The following is an 18054-nucleotide window of genomic DNA, read 5'->3' on the forward strand; positions in this document are numbered from 1 at the left end:
TCATCCTGCAGGACACAAGTTCATCACTGGGAATACTTACTGTAACTTACTTATTGTATTTGGCTGGGTTATTCCTTTAAGAAGAGGGTAAGAAAACATCTGCCAGGAAGAGCTGTTGAGCTGTTGAGCTCAGGAGGGTCATTTCTCAGTTTCCCATGGATCAATTATGCCACTACCAGCACCTGCCCACATTCACCTGCGCTCAGGTTAACAGTGCTGGGCCGATACTCAGCTTAGCTACTGAACATCTCTCACCTCTCCTCCTCTTTCTTCATACAAACTGCAAATATCCACTCTTTCCCACAAGCCTTTGCAACTTTCAGTGTTCCTTTTTGCCCTCTGGTTTCTCTTAAGCCCCAAACTTCTTTCTTTCTTGCATTAAGAAGGGTCCTTCTGCTTTTGAGTTTTCCCTCAAATTTCTTGCCCAGCTCCTGCCTTTACTTGCTTTACTGACTTCACGTCACCATCAGCCACCTAAGACAGGCTAGCATTAAAAATTACAATATATTCTTTGAACTAGGTGGCAAACACTTTTCAAGCCATAGCCTGCAGAAGATGGTCATTTTCCTTAGCATTTTCCCATCCTCAGCACCCTTATTTCAGTAGCAGAATCTTATGCCTCCCTTTTATAACCACTTTGTGCTAAGAACAACACCCTTTGGCCCTCAGCAAAGTGACCTACGTGTGAAGTTAGCTTTTCTTGGAGCAGGAGGCTGGGCTGGGTGACCTCTAGAGATGCCTTCTCAGCTCAACTATTCAATTGCTTAGGCTATAACCTCCTGGGAGGAAAGACGTTCTTAAACAGGATTCAACTGTTTTTAGAAAGAACACATGTGACACCAAGTACTTGCAGCAATAAGCAGTGCATACCCTATGAAAATACACTGTGCATGCGTTCCAAGTGCTCTCCCTTTCATGCAGTGATTAGTCACTTCCAGCAGAACTAAAATTGAGTATATATGCTTCAAGACCCATCTTTGGGCTTCCATGCACTATCTCTTATAAAAAGGTCCGTTGTCCTGTCACAGACATGCAAAATCTCCTGGAGCATTAACCCAGATCATGAAAAGCTATGTGCACATTTAAGAAAGAGTAATACAATTATTTTGCTCTGGTGCACAGGGAAGCAGCACCAAACTGACTGCACAAATCTATTTGCTTGTGGTACCATGACTATGGGTGGGGTTAGAAATCACTTCGCAAATGGCTTTTTAAGCTGTCGTCGACAGTCTTTCATTAGGGCTTTTTAGACACCGCAAAGCTAAATTAGTCACACCTTTATTTGAACAGACTTTCCTCACCCACCTCTGCAAAATCACCCCATGTGCTCAGCTCCTCAGCTCCCCCTGCTCCCCCGCAAGCTGCTTGGCGTGCGGGACGAGCGACATTCATATAGAAAAGAAGTAAAGATGCATTTCTGGGTAACAGCCTCCTCCAGCTACTCACTTGCAGTGACAAGGCAAAGCTGCAAAATACAGACATGCAAGCATTAAAAACTGAGTTCATTTTGTTGCTCTAGTCCCACACCTTACTGGAAGCTGGCAGCAAAAAGTCTCAGCTTGCAGATTTTGCAGACAGACATTTGGGGAAGGACTCATATTGGCAGAAAGAAGAAAGCAAGAGATGGAGCAAAACAGCCACTGGAGTCAAGAAACAGAGAAAGCAAGATGAAGCAAATGGAAGAGTATAGAATGCCTGCCACGTGGAAATAAGATAAAGAGAGGAATGAGTTATTAGCGGAGGATGGAAAATTATAACAGAGGAAACAAGAGTGGGAGGAAGCGGTCATGGGATGTAAAGGGGCAAATACAGCTGTAAAAGGGTGGGGAAAAAATGAAAACCACATTTACACCAATTTTTCATCCTAAAACAAGAGATTAAAGATTTGCATAGGGAATATATCTGAATCAGTTTAAAATGCTGCGTGAGAAACACCAGAAACCAAAACACAAAGCTAGCAACGTGTCCTAATTTCAGCCCCAGAACTCAAGCGACTCCAGCAGTTCTCAGAGAATTGCTTTCTGCAGTGATTCGGTGGAGTCAGGCACAGGGGAGTCCCAGTTTCTCCTGGAGACCATGATTTAAACCTAGAGCTGCCAGAAACAGCAGAGAGAGAAAGTGACCCATATGGGTTGTCTCCAGTTGTGCCTATACATTTGTTTTTGCCACATTTTCCCTTATGCACTTTTCCCTAGGCAGCACATCAGTTACTGGGCTTCAGTAACGCATAACACCTATTGTGCAGGTATCCGTCCTGGAAATACATTCAGTTCCTTCCCACAACTTGTGTTACCCGACCTGAAAGATGTAAAATCTTACTCTTTTGAAGGAACTATTGAAAGTGCACATAGAGAGTCAATTAATCTGTTTACTTAACCCTACACAAAAGGACTGTGAGAGCAAGCACCAGGGAAGTGATGTTGATAGAAGGTTTGCATCCCTCGGCCCCCTTTACTGCTCTCTGTTGAAGGTCAGTTTTTTACTTCTAATGACAAAAAAATGGGAGACTATTGAAAAATAAAATTAATTGTGAGTAATTATTTAGAAGTGGAATCAAACATTTTTTAGCCAGCTGCTCTTGGGTGCCCAAATTAACATTGTCTGGGTTCACTTGCTAGAGGTTTGTATTTCAGAGCAAAGAGAAAGCAGTCGCTGGGATGCACTGGGGAGCTAAACATTTCTTGCTTTTATGCCTATTTTGCTGCTGGATCACTGCAGCCATTGAAAATATCTGCTGCCTCTGTGCAGCAGAGAGTTATTTGAAGCTAACAGCTCTATTTATGAGTCAAAGTCCTATTGTTTAAAAAAAGACAAAAACTAAAGTAGGTAGAGTTCATATCTTTGCTCCACTTGACCCACGAGGAGGCATCAAAGCTTTTTGCCTTTTTTTTGGAATAGGACAAAAAAAAGGAGCTATTGTTCAGACCCAATGAAAAGCAGAAGAGGCACATCTCTGTTCAAAGGGAGTCTGTCTGCTTCAGATGGTGTGAATGGTCTCAGAAACCCATGTAACTCCCTCCCCTCCATGCAGACAAGGCCACCCTTGCTGAGCATTTGCTCAGCCACTGCCTAACTCACCCTGAACAGCACCACTGAAGTCAATAAGCTTATATCCCTAGTGCTTCAGTGCTACAAGTAAGGACATAAGCAGCTAGAGATTAATGAGGATTTTTCTCTTCTCTTTTTTTTTTTTTAAATCAGAGCAAGTTGCCAGCTGAGGCAGTATCTACCCTGCAACCTCAGCCTTCAGCCTGAAAAGACACAGAAACCAACTGTATGGCAAGGAAAACCTGTAGCTGGAATCAGTTTTCTCTGAGCGCAAGCAGTTGGTACTGGTGGTGGTGATCACACATCTTACACCAAGAACCTTCACATGTCCCTTGCCTCAGTGTCACTTTCTTTTGAAGTTGCAAGGATATTTGCTCAGCTGCCACTTTTAACGGCGTACAAGATTTCCCGAATGCATCTTTCAACCAGGAAAACGTCAGAGTTTTTAATATCAGCTCACGAGTAATAAAAAAGTAACGTATTTCTGGCTATTTAGATAGTGACGTGGCTAAAACAAACTCCTTTGTTTCCAGCAGCTGTTAACAATACCTGTAGGGAGCTGTTCCCTAGGCAGTTATCTCTGGCACTGGTGGCAGTAGGATGTAAACAGCATGTATCAAGTTAATGGAAAACACTGAGCAGCCAAATCTGAAAGGAACTGTGTTTAGCTGGGCCTCTCTCACAGGGATTCCGTTCTCACATGCAGCGGCGGGCAGGTCTTCCTGGGGGCGGACAGCCGGGGCTCTGCGGCAGCGCTGCCGAAGCAGCGAGCCCGGCCGAGGGTGTGCAATTACAGCCGCGGTGTGCGAGCTCGGGGTCAGCGCCCAGGGAACGCGCCCGGCGCCTCCAGCCTGGGGCCGCCTCGGCTCTGCTTAGGAGGGAGCCAGCGTGTGGCTGTCTGCATCCGTCCGCACAAATGTACCCTAGGATTAGAAAGATACCAGTGTGCTATTTTGAATGACACCGTCCGGACATGTACACTGTGGGAGGTGTGATGGGAACCCTTTCTGTCTTTCTTGATAATTTAATGAGCTGTTGTAATGAGGGATGCACTGAGCCCCTCATTTGTATGCAGCTCCCACATGAGATGTGAATATTAAATTCCTCTAAGTATGAATCAGCACCTCTTACTCCCACGGCTTTCCTCTACCTCTGAATCTCCACCAGCTTCACCAGATTCCCTCATGGTCCCCCGGGCTCCCCCAATTCACTGCCACCTCAGCAGCCACTCAAAGGAGACTGATGTACCCCTGGTCACAGTTGGAAGCATCAGCCATTCAGCAAAACAAAGGTGGAGAAAAGGTTTCAGTTCTTTCTTGAAAACCAACTGCAACCAGACGCCCTGGCCTGTTAGTGTTTGGGAAAATTGTATGACATGGGAAATTAAAGCTACAGGGAATCACTGTCTCTGACAGCTGGTAGTTTAAATAATGAATTGGTAATTATAAACCCTTTTGACATAAAAATGAAGTTTAAAGAAACATAAACTTTTGAGACACACCTTTTGCTGGTGAAGGGCTTTCCCACGTAGATTCCACCAGCAGCCATCACTCAGCACTGGCAGACAGCAGGTGCTTGCCACTCCAATTGGGGAGAGACACACTCACCAAACTAGAAAAGTCAGGGGCTAAACAAGTTTGCAAATAGCAGCAATTCCAGTCCAGAAATCATTTCCATAGCAGAAAGGAGGAAGTGCTCCCTAAGGACAAGGAGGCTGGCTGGATTTCGCTTTTTTTCTGCTGAAAGATGTTCTTTTGTGTGCAGTAAAGAACAAAAAATAATGGGAGAATGGGACAAAATTGAAAAATTCAGAATTGCAGTGTAAAAGTCACCACCTGCTCCTGCAAAACAGGTCATTCCTTATTTCCACAGTCCTGGGAGCTGTAAACCAGAATTTCTCAATAAAGTGTGCTAAGCTAAAAGGCATGAAGACAGCGACAGATCCAGACTTGTTAGTGCCATGAACATTTGCCTTGGCCACAACATACAATGTGTACACAAAGTGCTGCATCTACCATCTAATGCCTTCCATGTTATATGCAAAGATGTGCAGAAAGTCCCACCTCAGAAACATTCAGAAACCAAAGTTCAATTGCATATCTTACTACAAAAACAAATCATGATTTCTGCTGTAAAGTCTTTCCGCAGTCACCTACACCCAGACTCAGTCGCTTGAGATCCCCAGGACCAAAGCCAAGAGTATAACAAGAAGGAGAAAGTACAAACCTCATACCCAGTAAATGGGAACTTTATTAAACTACCGAGTTACTCCGAAATGTATAAATGTTCCATTAAATACAGTCAGTTTTCTTTTACACCAATTTATAGAAATTTATTTACATGTTCCAAACACATTTAAATTATTTTTCAAGCTTGCTACCAATAACATTTGTTGTTTTTTTCTTTTTTAAAAAAGGAAAAAAGAGAATAATCTGCTCTTGCAGATGTGCATACATCCACACAGTTACAAATAAGAAAGGAGATGCTTTTTTATCTAACCCACGAGGGAGGCAGTATCCAAAAAGCTTATGGCATTTCAAGCAAAATATTTGCTCTTGCCGAAAAGCGGGCTATATAAATTCTCCCTGTGGGACAGACTCAAACAAGAGGCCCTAATGCAATACTTCATGGTGGTTGGGTATGATGTCTGCATCAAGATTTGCTGGTACGTGGGAGGAGCTAAAGGTGCCTTGCCAAATTCAAACCTCAAAGCTAGCTGTCCCTGATACTAGCCCGTGAGAAGAATGTGAGCAATTAAATGGCTCATTCTCACTGAATTATGCTCTCCCAGCACTGAGGGATAGAGCAGACAAACAGATCTACCACTAGTAAGTCAATGCCACTTGTCCAAAGAGATTTTCCTTTTATTTTTTATTTTATTCTTAAACGAGGCTTTCTTCATAAGTGAATAAAAGGCAACTCTTTAAATAAGATGCTTAGGAGAACAGTAGTTTCCCTACCTACCTACATTTCTCTTGGGAAGATGCACAGCATGCTGAATGAGTTTTCCCTCATTCTCTTTATCTTAGTATGACAGGAGTTAAAATTTGTATCTGCAGAAAAAAAAGTGTTTTTATTTTTCAAAAAGCTTATAAAATACTAGTTTAATTCCTTTAGAGTCTTTAAACATTAAAAGCCACATTTGAAGCAACCAAGGAGCTCTACAAAAACACTGTCATGCGTAAGCTCTGTGTTTCATGCTAAATATTCTTGTTGACAAGGAGAGGGAGTGGAGAAGGAGGAGGAGGCAGGGAAACTAATGGCTCAACCAGAGCCATTGCAACATTCAAGTAATTTGGTAGTATATAAACCAGTGGAAACATGGAATGGTAAGAAAGTGCTCGGCACTACATTGCAGCCTTCAAGAGCTGAACTGCAAACATCCTGATATGTATCATAAATATATGGCACTTCTGTATGACCAAAAGCTGGCAAGTTTGCTTGTGATCAAAACAAGTCAGGAGTAGTCATCATTCCAATGGTTACAGATGGCCCTTCCAACAGGCACAGCCTCCAGCTGTGCTATTCAATGCAGCACCAGCCATATCTACGTGTGCATGCAAGACAATGCTGCCACATTCTTGGAGAACAAGCCTCCTGCCCAGCAGAAAGCCTTTTCCAGACACACATACACATTCATAAAACATGCTATAAATTCTTCAGAGAGGTTAAAGATAGCCACAAAACAGCAAATGTCTTGTTCTACATTTTTTTGGCTAGCAGTTCCCAGTCTGTCCAATTGCCAGCAATGGACTTCGCAACAGGCAAAAAGAGCTCCCAAATCCAAGGAATTGAAAGCAATGGAAAGCACAATCACCTAAGTTTGTTTTCAGTACTGTTCCACAGGATTCATTTTGACATCGAGTAAGAAAACCAACCAGCACAAGGCTTGAGTCTTAGGAAGAATCTTATGTACACAAAAAAACTGGCCTATATCCATGTTTTCTGTCACAAAGTGTTTCATCTTGTAGTTAAAACTTCTTAAAACTTTTTGGCTTTTGGTGACTTTCTGTATCATAAACACAAAGATTTGCTGTTCTGCTTGCATTCCATCACAGTAGGTTCAAATACATTCAAATTCATAAAAAAGGATTTAGACCAGAACACAACTACTTGACCTTTTCCAAAGTGTGCTGTACTTTAATGAGCACACGATGCCATTTATCGGCAATATTACTGTTTTAAGGAATTTCACTACACAGACATCCAGTGCTTGAACAAGTGTTCACATTGCAAGGTTAAAAAACCCCTCTCCCTTATTTCAGTAATGGCTTCAGTATTTTACCAATTGTGGTCCGGTTTGCATCTTTCAGTTTAAGAGAGGCCTTTTCCACTGCTCCCTGCTCCTTTGGTGCAGGCTCCGCTGTAGTGCTGACGGCTTCTCCCTGCAGGATGCTTCTTCCAACCACTCTGGCACTACTCGCTCTCTTTAAGGTACTCACACTGTTCTCCTTTGGATTTGGATCATCACAGGTTGCTGCTGGCTTCACTTTAGGCAGCCTCTGGGACACAGACCTGGTGATGGTTGGAGGTCTGGATGAGCTGGATAGATCCACTTTTGCACGCTTTGAAGAAGAGGCCACTGTATTCCTCGCAAAGTTTGGGACAGCAGATGGTGCTTTGGGAATACTGACTGTGGCAACCTTGGTGTCATCTGTAGGAGTCTGGGGTTTTACACTGGAGCGACACATCTTTGTTTCATCTGTCTTTGATTTGACATTACTCCTAACAGGTTTAGAGCTTGGCTTCTTGAGAGAGACTCTGTCCCTCTCAAAATGAGCACTGCTTGAGGTGACAGTGCCCCTTCGTAACTTTGGCTCCTCTACTGACATGCTGTGCCTGTAAGGACTTCTTGGCAGCGTGTCTGTTGTGCCTCGGACAGAGCTGCGATGAGACAGCCGACTTCCCACTGTACTAGTTTCACGAAGGACTGGCTTGGCTTCTGGCTTTTTCACGCTGCTTGGTGCCCTGTTTGACCGAGAAATAGGCACCACTTTCCTCATACTTTCGTTCTCAGAGGCATTCAAAGTTCTGACAGGTCTGGAAGGAGCTGTGTGGCTAGGGCGAGTGCCACTGGGTTTTGAGGAGCTTGGAGATCTATCTTTTAGAGAGTTTCTCTTTGGTCCTGCTGGATCTTTATTTTTTATGGGCTTTTCTTTAGGAATCACGTGCTTGCTATTGGCATCATCCTTATCATTTGGAGAGGTGTGAAGAGGGAGGTCCTTGCCAGAAGCAGAATTCAGATTTGAGAAGAAAGTTCTAGCCCTGTGTTGAGCATCATTCCCAGAAGAGCATGTTTTGACAGCCTCACTTCTTATTTCATTGCCTGTTGATTTAAAATCATTTCCCTCTTCAGAGTCCAATGTCAAAGAACAATCAGTTGTTGTATCTGACACGTAGCACATTGGCCCATCCTCCCTACTTCCCAAAACACTTGTATCCACAGACATGGGGCTGCTGCTGCTGGGCTCTGAAGCTTCACTCTTGCAACCCACTGCCTTGGCTTGATGGTTGTGGGCCTCTCTGGAACTTCTGCAAGCTGGAGGCAGGTCATCATCGGCAGTGCTCTGGGAATGAAAGCTTAGATCATCTAGAGTCTCCAAGTCTGTTCCACCACCATCCTCTAAATATATTAAAGGTGCATCCTCTGCAGGCTTTGTTCCTTCAATATCAAACTTACGCAATCCTTTAACAAGTTCACGCTCCTCGATTGCCAGGGCCAGAGCATTTATATCTGTGGACTCCTCGCAGGAAATGTTAGAAGTGTGCATGTTGTAGTCAGTGCTCCTCTGTGAATAATGGGCACCAGGACCAGCTGAGCTGCTGAAGTGACTGGGCTGAGCTGGAGGTACCTGCACTAGGTCACCACCTTTCACTTCCATTTCAGACTGTTGGTGTAAGTTCAAGGTATTTAAGTTGAGATCTCTTGTTTCTTTGGATTCAGTCCAGGCTACATTTGGTCTTGCTTGTCGGGTGTTTGCACGGGGAAGGCTGTTAAACTTGTTTGGATCCTCGTCTTTTGAGATTTCCAGGAAACTCTGCAACTCTCTGTCTGCAGTAATCCCCAAAGAAAGTCGAGAGCGTCTAGAATTTGTGTTTCTGTACAAAGGGCTTTGAGGTCTCTGCTGCAAGAAGGGAAGAAACTCTCCAAGTCCTTTTTTGGCCAACATCTCCACATCATTTTCACTGCTGCTCCGCCCAAAGCTCCCAAGCTCTCCAGCTGCCCAGGATCGACGCTTCTCCTCCAGCTCCTTTCGCCTTTGCAGACTATGAAGTTCCTGCATCTCTCGCTCCCTGTTTTCCTAAACGGGAAAACCATAAATACATGACTCAGAGGACAGAGTCCTATGCATGAGAACAAGACACGCTGCTTAATCTCTCCCTTTATTTCTTCCCATCGAAGTTAGCTCCTACTGCTATCACCCTCTCCCAACCTCCAATAAATATGCACACATGAAATCACCATGGCAACCACAGCCTGCAACTATTAACCCTATAGAGAGCAGTTCCCCACATAACTAATGCTGACAACACATCAGTCTGGTCAGCGTAGGCAAAAAACGCACAAGTGCCTGCAAAGACCAGCAACGTGATCTATCACACCCAAGTAGATGTCAGGTCATAGAATATCCTGAGTTGGAAGGGACCCACAAGGATCATCGAAGTCCAACTCTTGGCCCTGCCCAGGACAGGCTCAAAAATCACTCCATGTGCCTGAGAGCATTGTCCAAATGCTTCTTGAACTCTGGCAGGCTTGGTGCTGTGACCTGGGGACCCTGTTCCAGTGCCCAACCAGCTTCCACTTTTGGTCCAGCTAAAAAGTTCCTGCTATAAGATGGAGAGCTTCAAGTCCTCAGTAAGTTTAAAGTTGGCAGTTTTATCAGGTCAGTAAACATCTATCTGATCATTACATTTGTATTTTAAGACAAACTTGTCTGACAAGCAAGCAGCTAACAGCATGGTCCTTCCATCCTCCCTTACTAAATTGCAATTGTTCCTCAGCAAGTGCAATTTCTACACAGTGCTACTTCCCTCTATCATTACAGATTGGAGATTTTGAAAAAAGTCATTGCTTAATTGCACATGGAAGCAAATAGAGAAGTTAACACAATGCCTCACAATACTTAGACATCAAGTGACACCACTTAAGGACCATTAATCAATGTCTCACTCCAATTCTGGATCTCGTATTCACTGTTGGCTTCATAAACTGGCAACTACTGTAGAGAGGTTGCCCAGGATAGGCTAGAGATTTTGGCAGCTAGGCTGAGGGATTTTGATTCAGGAAGCCATAGAAGAGGTAGCTTGTGTTTGAAAGACAACACAGTAACACCTTTTTACTAAAATAATTACCGGTGATTTCCTGCAAATATCAACATTTGAATTGTCACCTCTAGGCTTCAGATTTAATCCAGCTGTACCTTTGGTTGAGCTTTCAGGGTCACCTTCTGAAATGAAGAACCTGGTTTGCTGCAGCCAGTACAGCGGTAGCAAAAGAAAGAAGTGGGAGGCTGGTCTTGACAGAGGGTTCAAAAATTACATAGTTTTCCAGCATGTTGTTAAATCTGTTCTGATCACTGGCACACTGTTTAAAAAAACACACCTATATTTGTCTGAAGCACTGTCTAGTTTGATCTTCCCACTGCTGTGACAACAGAAGAGCTGCATAACTAGAAGAAGTCACCTGAAAGCTTTCAGTAAACAAAAGCCTAATGCTTTTTGATGAATGGATTAATCTACACCTCTTAAAGTAGATTTGAGACTACACTGGGCTCTGAAAGATAAGATGCATTAGAGACTTAGGAAACCTGAGCAGCTAAGAAAGGAAAAATGTCTGTGGCAGATAGCTTGCTTTCACACGTATGGAACAACAGAATGAATTCTTGCCAAATGCTAAAGCTCAATTTTAAATACTGCATTGTAAAGACAAATGGTTAAAAAGAGGTGTTGATATTATTACCATCACATTCCATATTAGACACAGAAAATTTTAACCCCACCCAGAAAATGTTTTAGGAGATTTTACTCAAATTAAAAATCTATTTTAAGCACATAAAGACATGTTAAAAAATGGCAAAAAATGTTCAAATATTTGAAATATGTGCATATGGCCATTGTGGTACAAGCCATCTCTTTAAACTGCTGGTTTTGCTGTCCACACATCATATTCATTTGTCAGAACTGCCATCTTTATTCTGAATTGTTCTCTTAATTTTGCAGGAACAGTGGTTAGTCCATGCTTAGTAAGCAAATCTTCTCAATATTTCCAAGTAAGAGTTTAATTTGTCATTTTTTTAGAGTGTAGTTGCTTACTACAGAGAGAAAGAAAATCCCCATTGGACCTCAAATTAATAGCTATCCAACTACCACTCATAATGTGTGACTATGACTTAAATCCCCCAAGTATTTGAATGTATATGCATGAAGTCATCTCTTGCTAAACTGACTGCAATAGTGATCACCACGTGGTTTTGTACATTTGTATAATGTCCACACACACGTGTATCTATGTGCTGTCTTGGGTGGCAAAGCTTAGGTAAGCTAATGGTACGACGGGCATGTTAGCTGAACATCCTGTCAGCTTGCTACGAATCCAGATTGTTCTCTTTTTTCTGAACTAAAGCTGTTACACAAAGTGCTGTCAAATGCAGATTGCATAAGGCACAGAAATAAAGAAATGTGTGGATCCAACTAATTCATACTATTTATAAAAGCCTAAAAATACTGGTAACAATAGGGGGACTTTGCTGAACCAAAACTGTAACTAATGCCAATACTTCTCCTTCATCTTGGTATACTTCAGCATTCTTACCTTGACAGCTGTGTTGAATCTTATGCAGAAGTCCCTAAATATCTGGAAACATTCATCCAACTTCATAGTTTCTTTGTCTTCACAGAAAAAGTCAATGAGAGCATTTCCCTCCTTTTGCAATTCTCGTTTCTGGTGTTCAAGCTCCTTTAGATGTCTTACAGCAAACTGCAGCAAAAACCATATACAGCATGAACTACACAGAAAAATTAAAGTCACTACAGGTCATGTATATATTAGGAACTTATGAAATTCGTGTTCCAACCTAGAACTTGTTCCCGAGCCTGGGAAATTAACATTTTGAAGGAGAACTCCTACTAACAAGAGGAAATGTCATTTCAACAAACAGAGTAAAGAAGGAAAAAGTCCAAAAGCCCTTGAACAAACTTAGAACTTTAATTTTTAGATGAGTAAAATCAAAGACTGTATTAGGACACCGACAGATCACCAGGGAGCCCCTTAAAAGTTCTTCATTCCTTAGTTTCCCATTTCCCCTTCGACTTTCAACTAAGCATAAAGGATTAGTTCTCCTCCCCACTCTTCCAAAAAAAGTACATGGATAGATTCATGGATATACATCACAAAATCAATTCCTTCCTAAGGTGACCCTAGACCACGATAAAAAAAGGTTTTCATGCCAGAAAGGCAAGGAACTGCTGGAAATATGTATATTTTAAGACATCCAGAAAATGTTCCCATAAATTAGCACTTTGAATCATAAATGTAGAGCTATACAGACAGGATGGGAGTAAATCAGTGCAAAAAGACTGAGGAGGAAGAGAATAAGGTTGTGATTAGACTCTGAGCAGCAAAACTGCTTAAAACACTTTACTCAGGTGCTCCTGTCTCCTCTATCTGCATCACCAACCACTCGCTTCTATCCTTGCCCTTTGCCAGATCTGAGACCACATGTGATTTAAAGTAACCTGATGAGAAAAGATAATTTTCAGACAAGTATGTTCTCAGACTCTAACTCATGAACACCTAAATACTTTTGATAATGTAATACTGGGGTGGGAAAAAGCTGGAGGCACTGGTGACCATTTGAGCCTACCCTGCTTTCAGGAAGTTACCTGGAAGATTATACCAGTAGGGTAGGAAGAAATATGACTTGCTAGTCTTAAGAAAAAAAAGAAAAAAAAATAAAAAAGGCTCACAATAAAACCTGGACTGAAGTAAACTGGACAATTGATAAAAGCATACATTGAAATTTAGTCCCTCCCACATATTCGGTACTTTATTCATGAGGGTGAGATAATCAAAGCTGACTTTTATATCAGCTTGGCTATCACCTTAATTTAGAAACAAAAACCGGAAGTGTTTATGTAAGGTATGCATTTGTAAAACGATTTTTTTCCCCAACATTTCTTTTGGAATGTGGCCTAAACAAGGTTGTAGTGTTACATAAAACCAGCTATTAAATTTTTAAAAATCCCAAACATGTTAAAACATAACATTAAAGAGTCTGGGTGCAATGGATAAAAGCCAACAATTCAGAGTGAATGAGGACAAGTATTTCAATCTTAACCCACCCCTTTCTTCATCAGCTTTTCATCTCCTACAAAACTGCAGGGACTATTAACTATATTTGCAAGTTGAAAATCAGGGCGGTTAAGTTCCGGATCAACGCCTGCCTTCTTACTTTTAATAATTATCTATAACATGAAACAGAAAAATAATTTAATTGAAGTATAATATGTATTTCTCCAAGCATCACCACATACTCAGAAAATACCAAGAACTCTGCTTTAAAGTTAAGTGCTATACACATTCAGGCCTGTAAAGTCATTGCAGTAGTAAAAGAAAAAAAAAAAGGAGAACCCACCTGGAAATAATGGAATGGCTCAGAATAAGACACTGTGCTAAGGGTAAATTAGTAGAGAAAACAGTTCCTTAACCTTCCAGCTGCTAATATCTCTTCAAACACCCAGCAACAAAAATTTATATTTACTGCACAGTCTTAGCTAAAACTGACATGCTCCAGTATAACGTAACACACAGATACTACATTTTGGGCAGCTGCAAAGTACAAAACCATTGACCACTCCAAATTGTCTTATATTTTAACTACTGATCTTCATCAGTCATTACACATGCATTAAACATGCTTGCCTAACAAGCCTGAGGCAATGTACACTCAGTATCCCTCCCTGTAAAAACACAGTCCAACACTCTTACTTGACAAATAGCATGAGGTTGGAACACCTTTGTACAACTGATAGGGGAGGTGTATTAAAATAACACTTCTGTTTATTAACATGTCCATACAAATTGAATTCAGCTGAGGAATGCTGCTGCATTCAGGTGACACTAACACATTAACACCAATATCCTACAAACCTGGAGAAAGCTTTCCATCTGGTGAAAGAGTTTTGGGTCTCGTCGGATGCTGTCTTTAACAGATATTGCCTTGAGAGACAGTGAGTGGAGCTCTGCTTCTACATTATCGATGGATAACCTAAAAATAGCATATAAGGAGAATGTTTATCCAAGGAGAAGGAGTGGCCCACAGGTTAGGCACAACATGCTGCAAAAATGGATGTTTTACATGAGGTGCAACCTGGCCATCAAACAAGACCTGCCTGTTCAGGAAATCTTTCCAGAGCAGACACTGAGGGTTAGGAGAGAGATAGGCACATTTCTTCTTATTTGCAACCTCAAAAGATTCCCATGGGGTGTGGTTTCACAATTAACTCCAGCCAGTCCTACCCACCCTTACCACGAGAAAGGGTAATGCCACCCTGCGTCTGACCAGATGTTCCTTTTCTCTCCCTGGTGCCTGTGCTAGCACTCATTTTCTAGATGGCCAGCCGTATCTGTGTACCGAAAATTAACCTAGGAAAACGGAAGAGCCAATTTGCTCCCTTTGCTTGGTCCAATTGATTACATCATTGTTCGAGTGCAGGAGCTGCCACAAAAAGGGGGCCACAAGGGACTGTCAGCCAGGACTACCTATTTTGGCAGTAGCGTCTGGCATCATGAAATTGCATGCTACATTCTTCTAAGCAGTCACAGCAACACAGTCTACACATTATAAACCCAACAGTCATAATATTTCATCCTTCTACTATGTACCAGAGCTGCTCCTATGGAGGGGTAACTCAGAAATTGAAGATCACAGGAAGGAGCTCTGATCTGATGTAATCTAAGCGTTCTCCTGGGAGACCCACGTTCCATACAATGGGAGTTCCCACCTAAATCTCTCAGTCACTTTGAGAGTAAATGCTTCTAAATCTATGGCATTTACTTCACAAGAGAACTAGGCTTTGTCTAGGAATTGAAGCACTATGGTTTCCCAAATGATAAAGATTAACAACTGTACACATACTCCTAACTAAGGTCATTTCACCAGCAGCATGACTTTCAAATAGTAAACCTGAAGAATTTGTGGCAGACAGACTGAAGTGCACCTGGCAGCAAGATGGTGACAGCATGCATAAGTTTGGCAGTGCACACACAAATTAATATAATGTGTGCTGGTTTTTCTCTGCTTACTTCATCTGCAAAGATTAGTTCCCTGTTCTGGGCAGATCATAGGTGTTTTTGCAACTAAGGAAAGCAGTAGAAAATACAGACTACTTTTTTCTGCCTTTGATGGAGGAAGAGGATGGCCTACTAGTAAAGAAGGCAAGACAATAAAAAATAAAGAACATAAAGGTAGTTGTTTTAACATGCTCTAATTGGGACGATTTATAAGCAACTTGTACATGACAGATCTCTCTAAAGATCTTCCTCATGCCCAATGGTGAGGCACTATTTAATTTTGTTTCATTTTCCTGTACAGAGTGCATTCCCCAAATAGACTTCAGCATGAATTACAACAGAAGATTTTCAGCATTAACAAATGTGATCAAAGGACAAAGTGGTTAGGAAAAAAAAACCCACCAAATTTGGTATTCTGCCTGTTCCCCTGCTGTTTGCCAGGGGGCTTGGATGGCAAGGAAAGCTACATTCCCCAGCAGGCCACATGGCAGACTGCCAAAAAGGTGTGTGGGTTGGATGGCAGAGAGCCACACAGGTGGTCCCTCAAAAATTTTTTTATTAACTCCGTGGCCACTCCTTTCCTCAGAAGATTTCAGTCTTTTGCAGACATTACTTAACCCTCCATCAGATCTAAGAGACTGGATCCATTTTACAGCTGGGAAAAGAACGTAAATAGATTGCCCAAAGCTCAAGAGTAAGGAAGTAGCAAAACTGGGAACAGAACTTCAGCATTGCTGGTTTCCAGATTTGGGATTTAGATCATGCTGTCTCACATAAGCAAGTACAGTTATTGAGGTACGAATCAGGTTCAGTTTGAAATTATGCAGCTTGAGACTTCAGGATGATAAAAAATGCAGAGCCAACAAGCCATTCAGATTTTCCATCCAAGGCAGCAAATAGAGAGAAGCAAATGGAACCTCAAAAAGCATCTAAGCAAAGCCAGGGCCAGCACCTCTACCTGATACTAGATTTGGAAAAGTACAGTAGCTTGCTCAGAGACAGATGAAAATCGATTTCAGAAAAAACAGTAACACGCTTTTAGTTCCATCCTTTAAAAGTAACGAACATGCACATGTACTTGACAGAAACAGAACTACCAAACCCCTATGGAGATCATGTAATAAAAAACCTCATACCTGAAGGCACATTGCAGGCATACTTCTGCTAGTAAATGGAAATTAAGCCCTCAAAGCTACAGTAAACATTTGTAAAGATCTGTTTTTGTGCCAAGACTTTCTTGAACAAGCTTCATTGCTTCACAAATAAGAAAATTCCAAGTCATGGTCTAACCGTAAGTTCTCAGTTTTCTTTTAACTCACCTGGCGGCATCATGAACACTCCCGATTTTTTCTGAAAAGTTGAGAAGAGCAGCATCTTTCTTTTGGGCTTCCTGAAACAAACACAACAAAACCAAAACACACACAATCCATTAACATTCCACCACCATGCCAAAGCCCCTAAGTCTGACAGTTCTAAAGCTTCTGGGAGAGTACTTAAAGGTTTCTCTCTTGCATTGTTTTTCTTCCCATTCATCCTAACACAACTGAGTGGAGGACATCCCTTAAAGTAAGGCAGGGATTAGAACTGGAAACTTTAAACTCCAGCTTCCATTTTCCAGTGTGCAATAATAGCTGCTTCTGCCAGTGAACATAAGCCACATGTATTAATAAGGAATGTCAAGGAAAGAACAATTTACTGATGCCATTGTTTGAGCAGATACAATGTTTCCTGTGCAAACATCGATTAATACCCTATTGTTTGCTGGCTGGAAATCTGTTAAGCCAGTTTGTACACAGATAACCAAAGTCACATATAGAAGCATTTAAATCCTCTTCTTTCTAAAATCAAGAAGTTTGAAAGGAAAGAAAAATAGCTTGAAAAAAGTCTGCAGCAGCTTTACAAACTTGTGTCAGTCAGCAAGGGAGAAAAACTATCAAAAAGGCTGCTCAAATGATTCAATAGGAAGATTGAAAGAATATTTACCAAAATAAGCCACTTCCACAGTGTAAGAATTCAGGACAATAAGAGAAAATCTACAATGATGAAGTTTGATGAAGGCAAGTTTTTACATGATATAAAGACTTAAGTTTTCCATGGGTTTCTGGATAGGATGACCAGGTAGAGGTAAACTGGTGAATTTTGTGGCAAGAGAAGAAAGGTGAATACTAGATCAAAGCTATAAAAAAGCTGCTTTTTCTGAGGCACATGGCCCCTTCTATTGTCTATCATTTATGGACCTACATTTGCAGCAGTTGCTTATACCAGCAAAATAGTTTTTCTATACCAGAGCAACAAAATGCAGCAGACTCATCCCAGGTTTGTTTGCTTTTGTGTCCGCCAGCTTGAGCAGTGACGACAGTTTAAATCCAACAGCATTGCCAGCATAACCTCCCTAAAAAGAAATGAGCAAACAGCTGAGGCATGACATCAGTGCACTGCAATACTAACAAGGAAGTATGGTCCATCAGCCATCTCCCTTTTGGATGTCACTTACCGCATTCATAATATTCCCAGCCTGAAGGACCAAGTGCAATATGGAATGCAGTTCCTCACAAGTCATTAGCTCTGTAAGGAGCAAGAAAATTGCTGTCTAACAAGTGTTTGTTTAGAAATATACACAGTCAGTTACCAAACTCCTCTTCATCTCGAGCTTTTTTTTTTTTTTTTTTTTTTAATTTTAACGTGAAACTACAATAAACTGAAGAGGTCGTGGG

At 41.7% G+C, this 18054-nt stretch overlaps 1 protein-coding gene across 2 annotated transcripts in view; it reads right to left on the reverse strand.

The window, feature by feature from the left end:
* Positions 1-5278: 5278 nt before the first annotated feature.
* FHDC1 (FH2 domain containing 1) overlaps positions 5279-18054 on the reverse strand; it is a 36755-nt gene continuing 23979 nt past the window's right edge. For both annotated transcript variants that reach the window (XM_027676912.1, XM_027676911.1), the window contains exons 7-12: positions 17835-17905; positions 17625-17732; positions 16660-16730; positions 14198-14315; positions 11861-12025; positions 5279-9350 (exon numbers count right to left, since the gene is read on the reverse strand). In XM_027676912.1, the coding sequence (XP_027532713.1) occupies positions 7305-9350; positions 11861-12025; positions 14198-14315; positions 16660-16730; positions 17625-17732; positions 17835-17905 (2579 nt within the window). In that variant the 3' untranslated portion in view covers positions 5279-7304. The remainder of the gene's footprint in view (positions 9351-11860; positions 12026-14197; positions 14316-16659; positions 16731-17624; positions 17733-17834; positions 17906-18054) is intronic.

This window comes from Neopelma chrysocephalum, unplaced genomic scaffold, assembly GCF_003984885.1.
Source record: "Neopelma chrysocephalum unplaced genomic scaffold, ASM398488v2 Primary Assembly neopelma1_42b, whole genome shotgun sequence".
Lineage (NCBI taxonomy): Eukaryota > Metazoa > Chordata > Aves > Passeriformes > Pipridae > Neopelma > Neopelma chrysocephalum.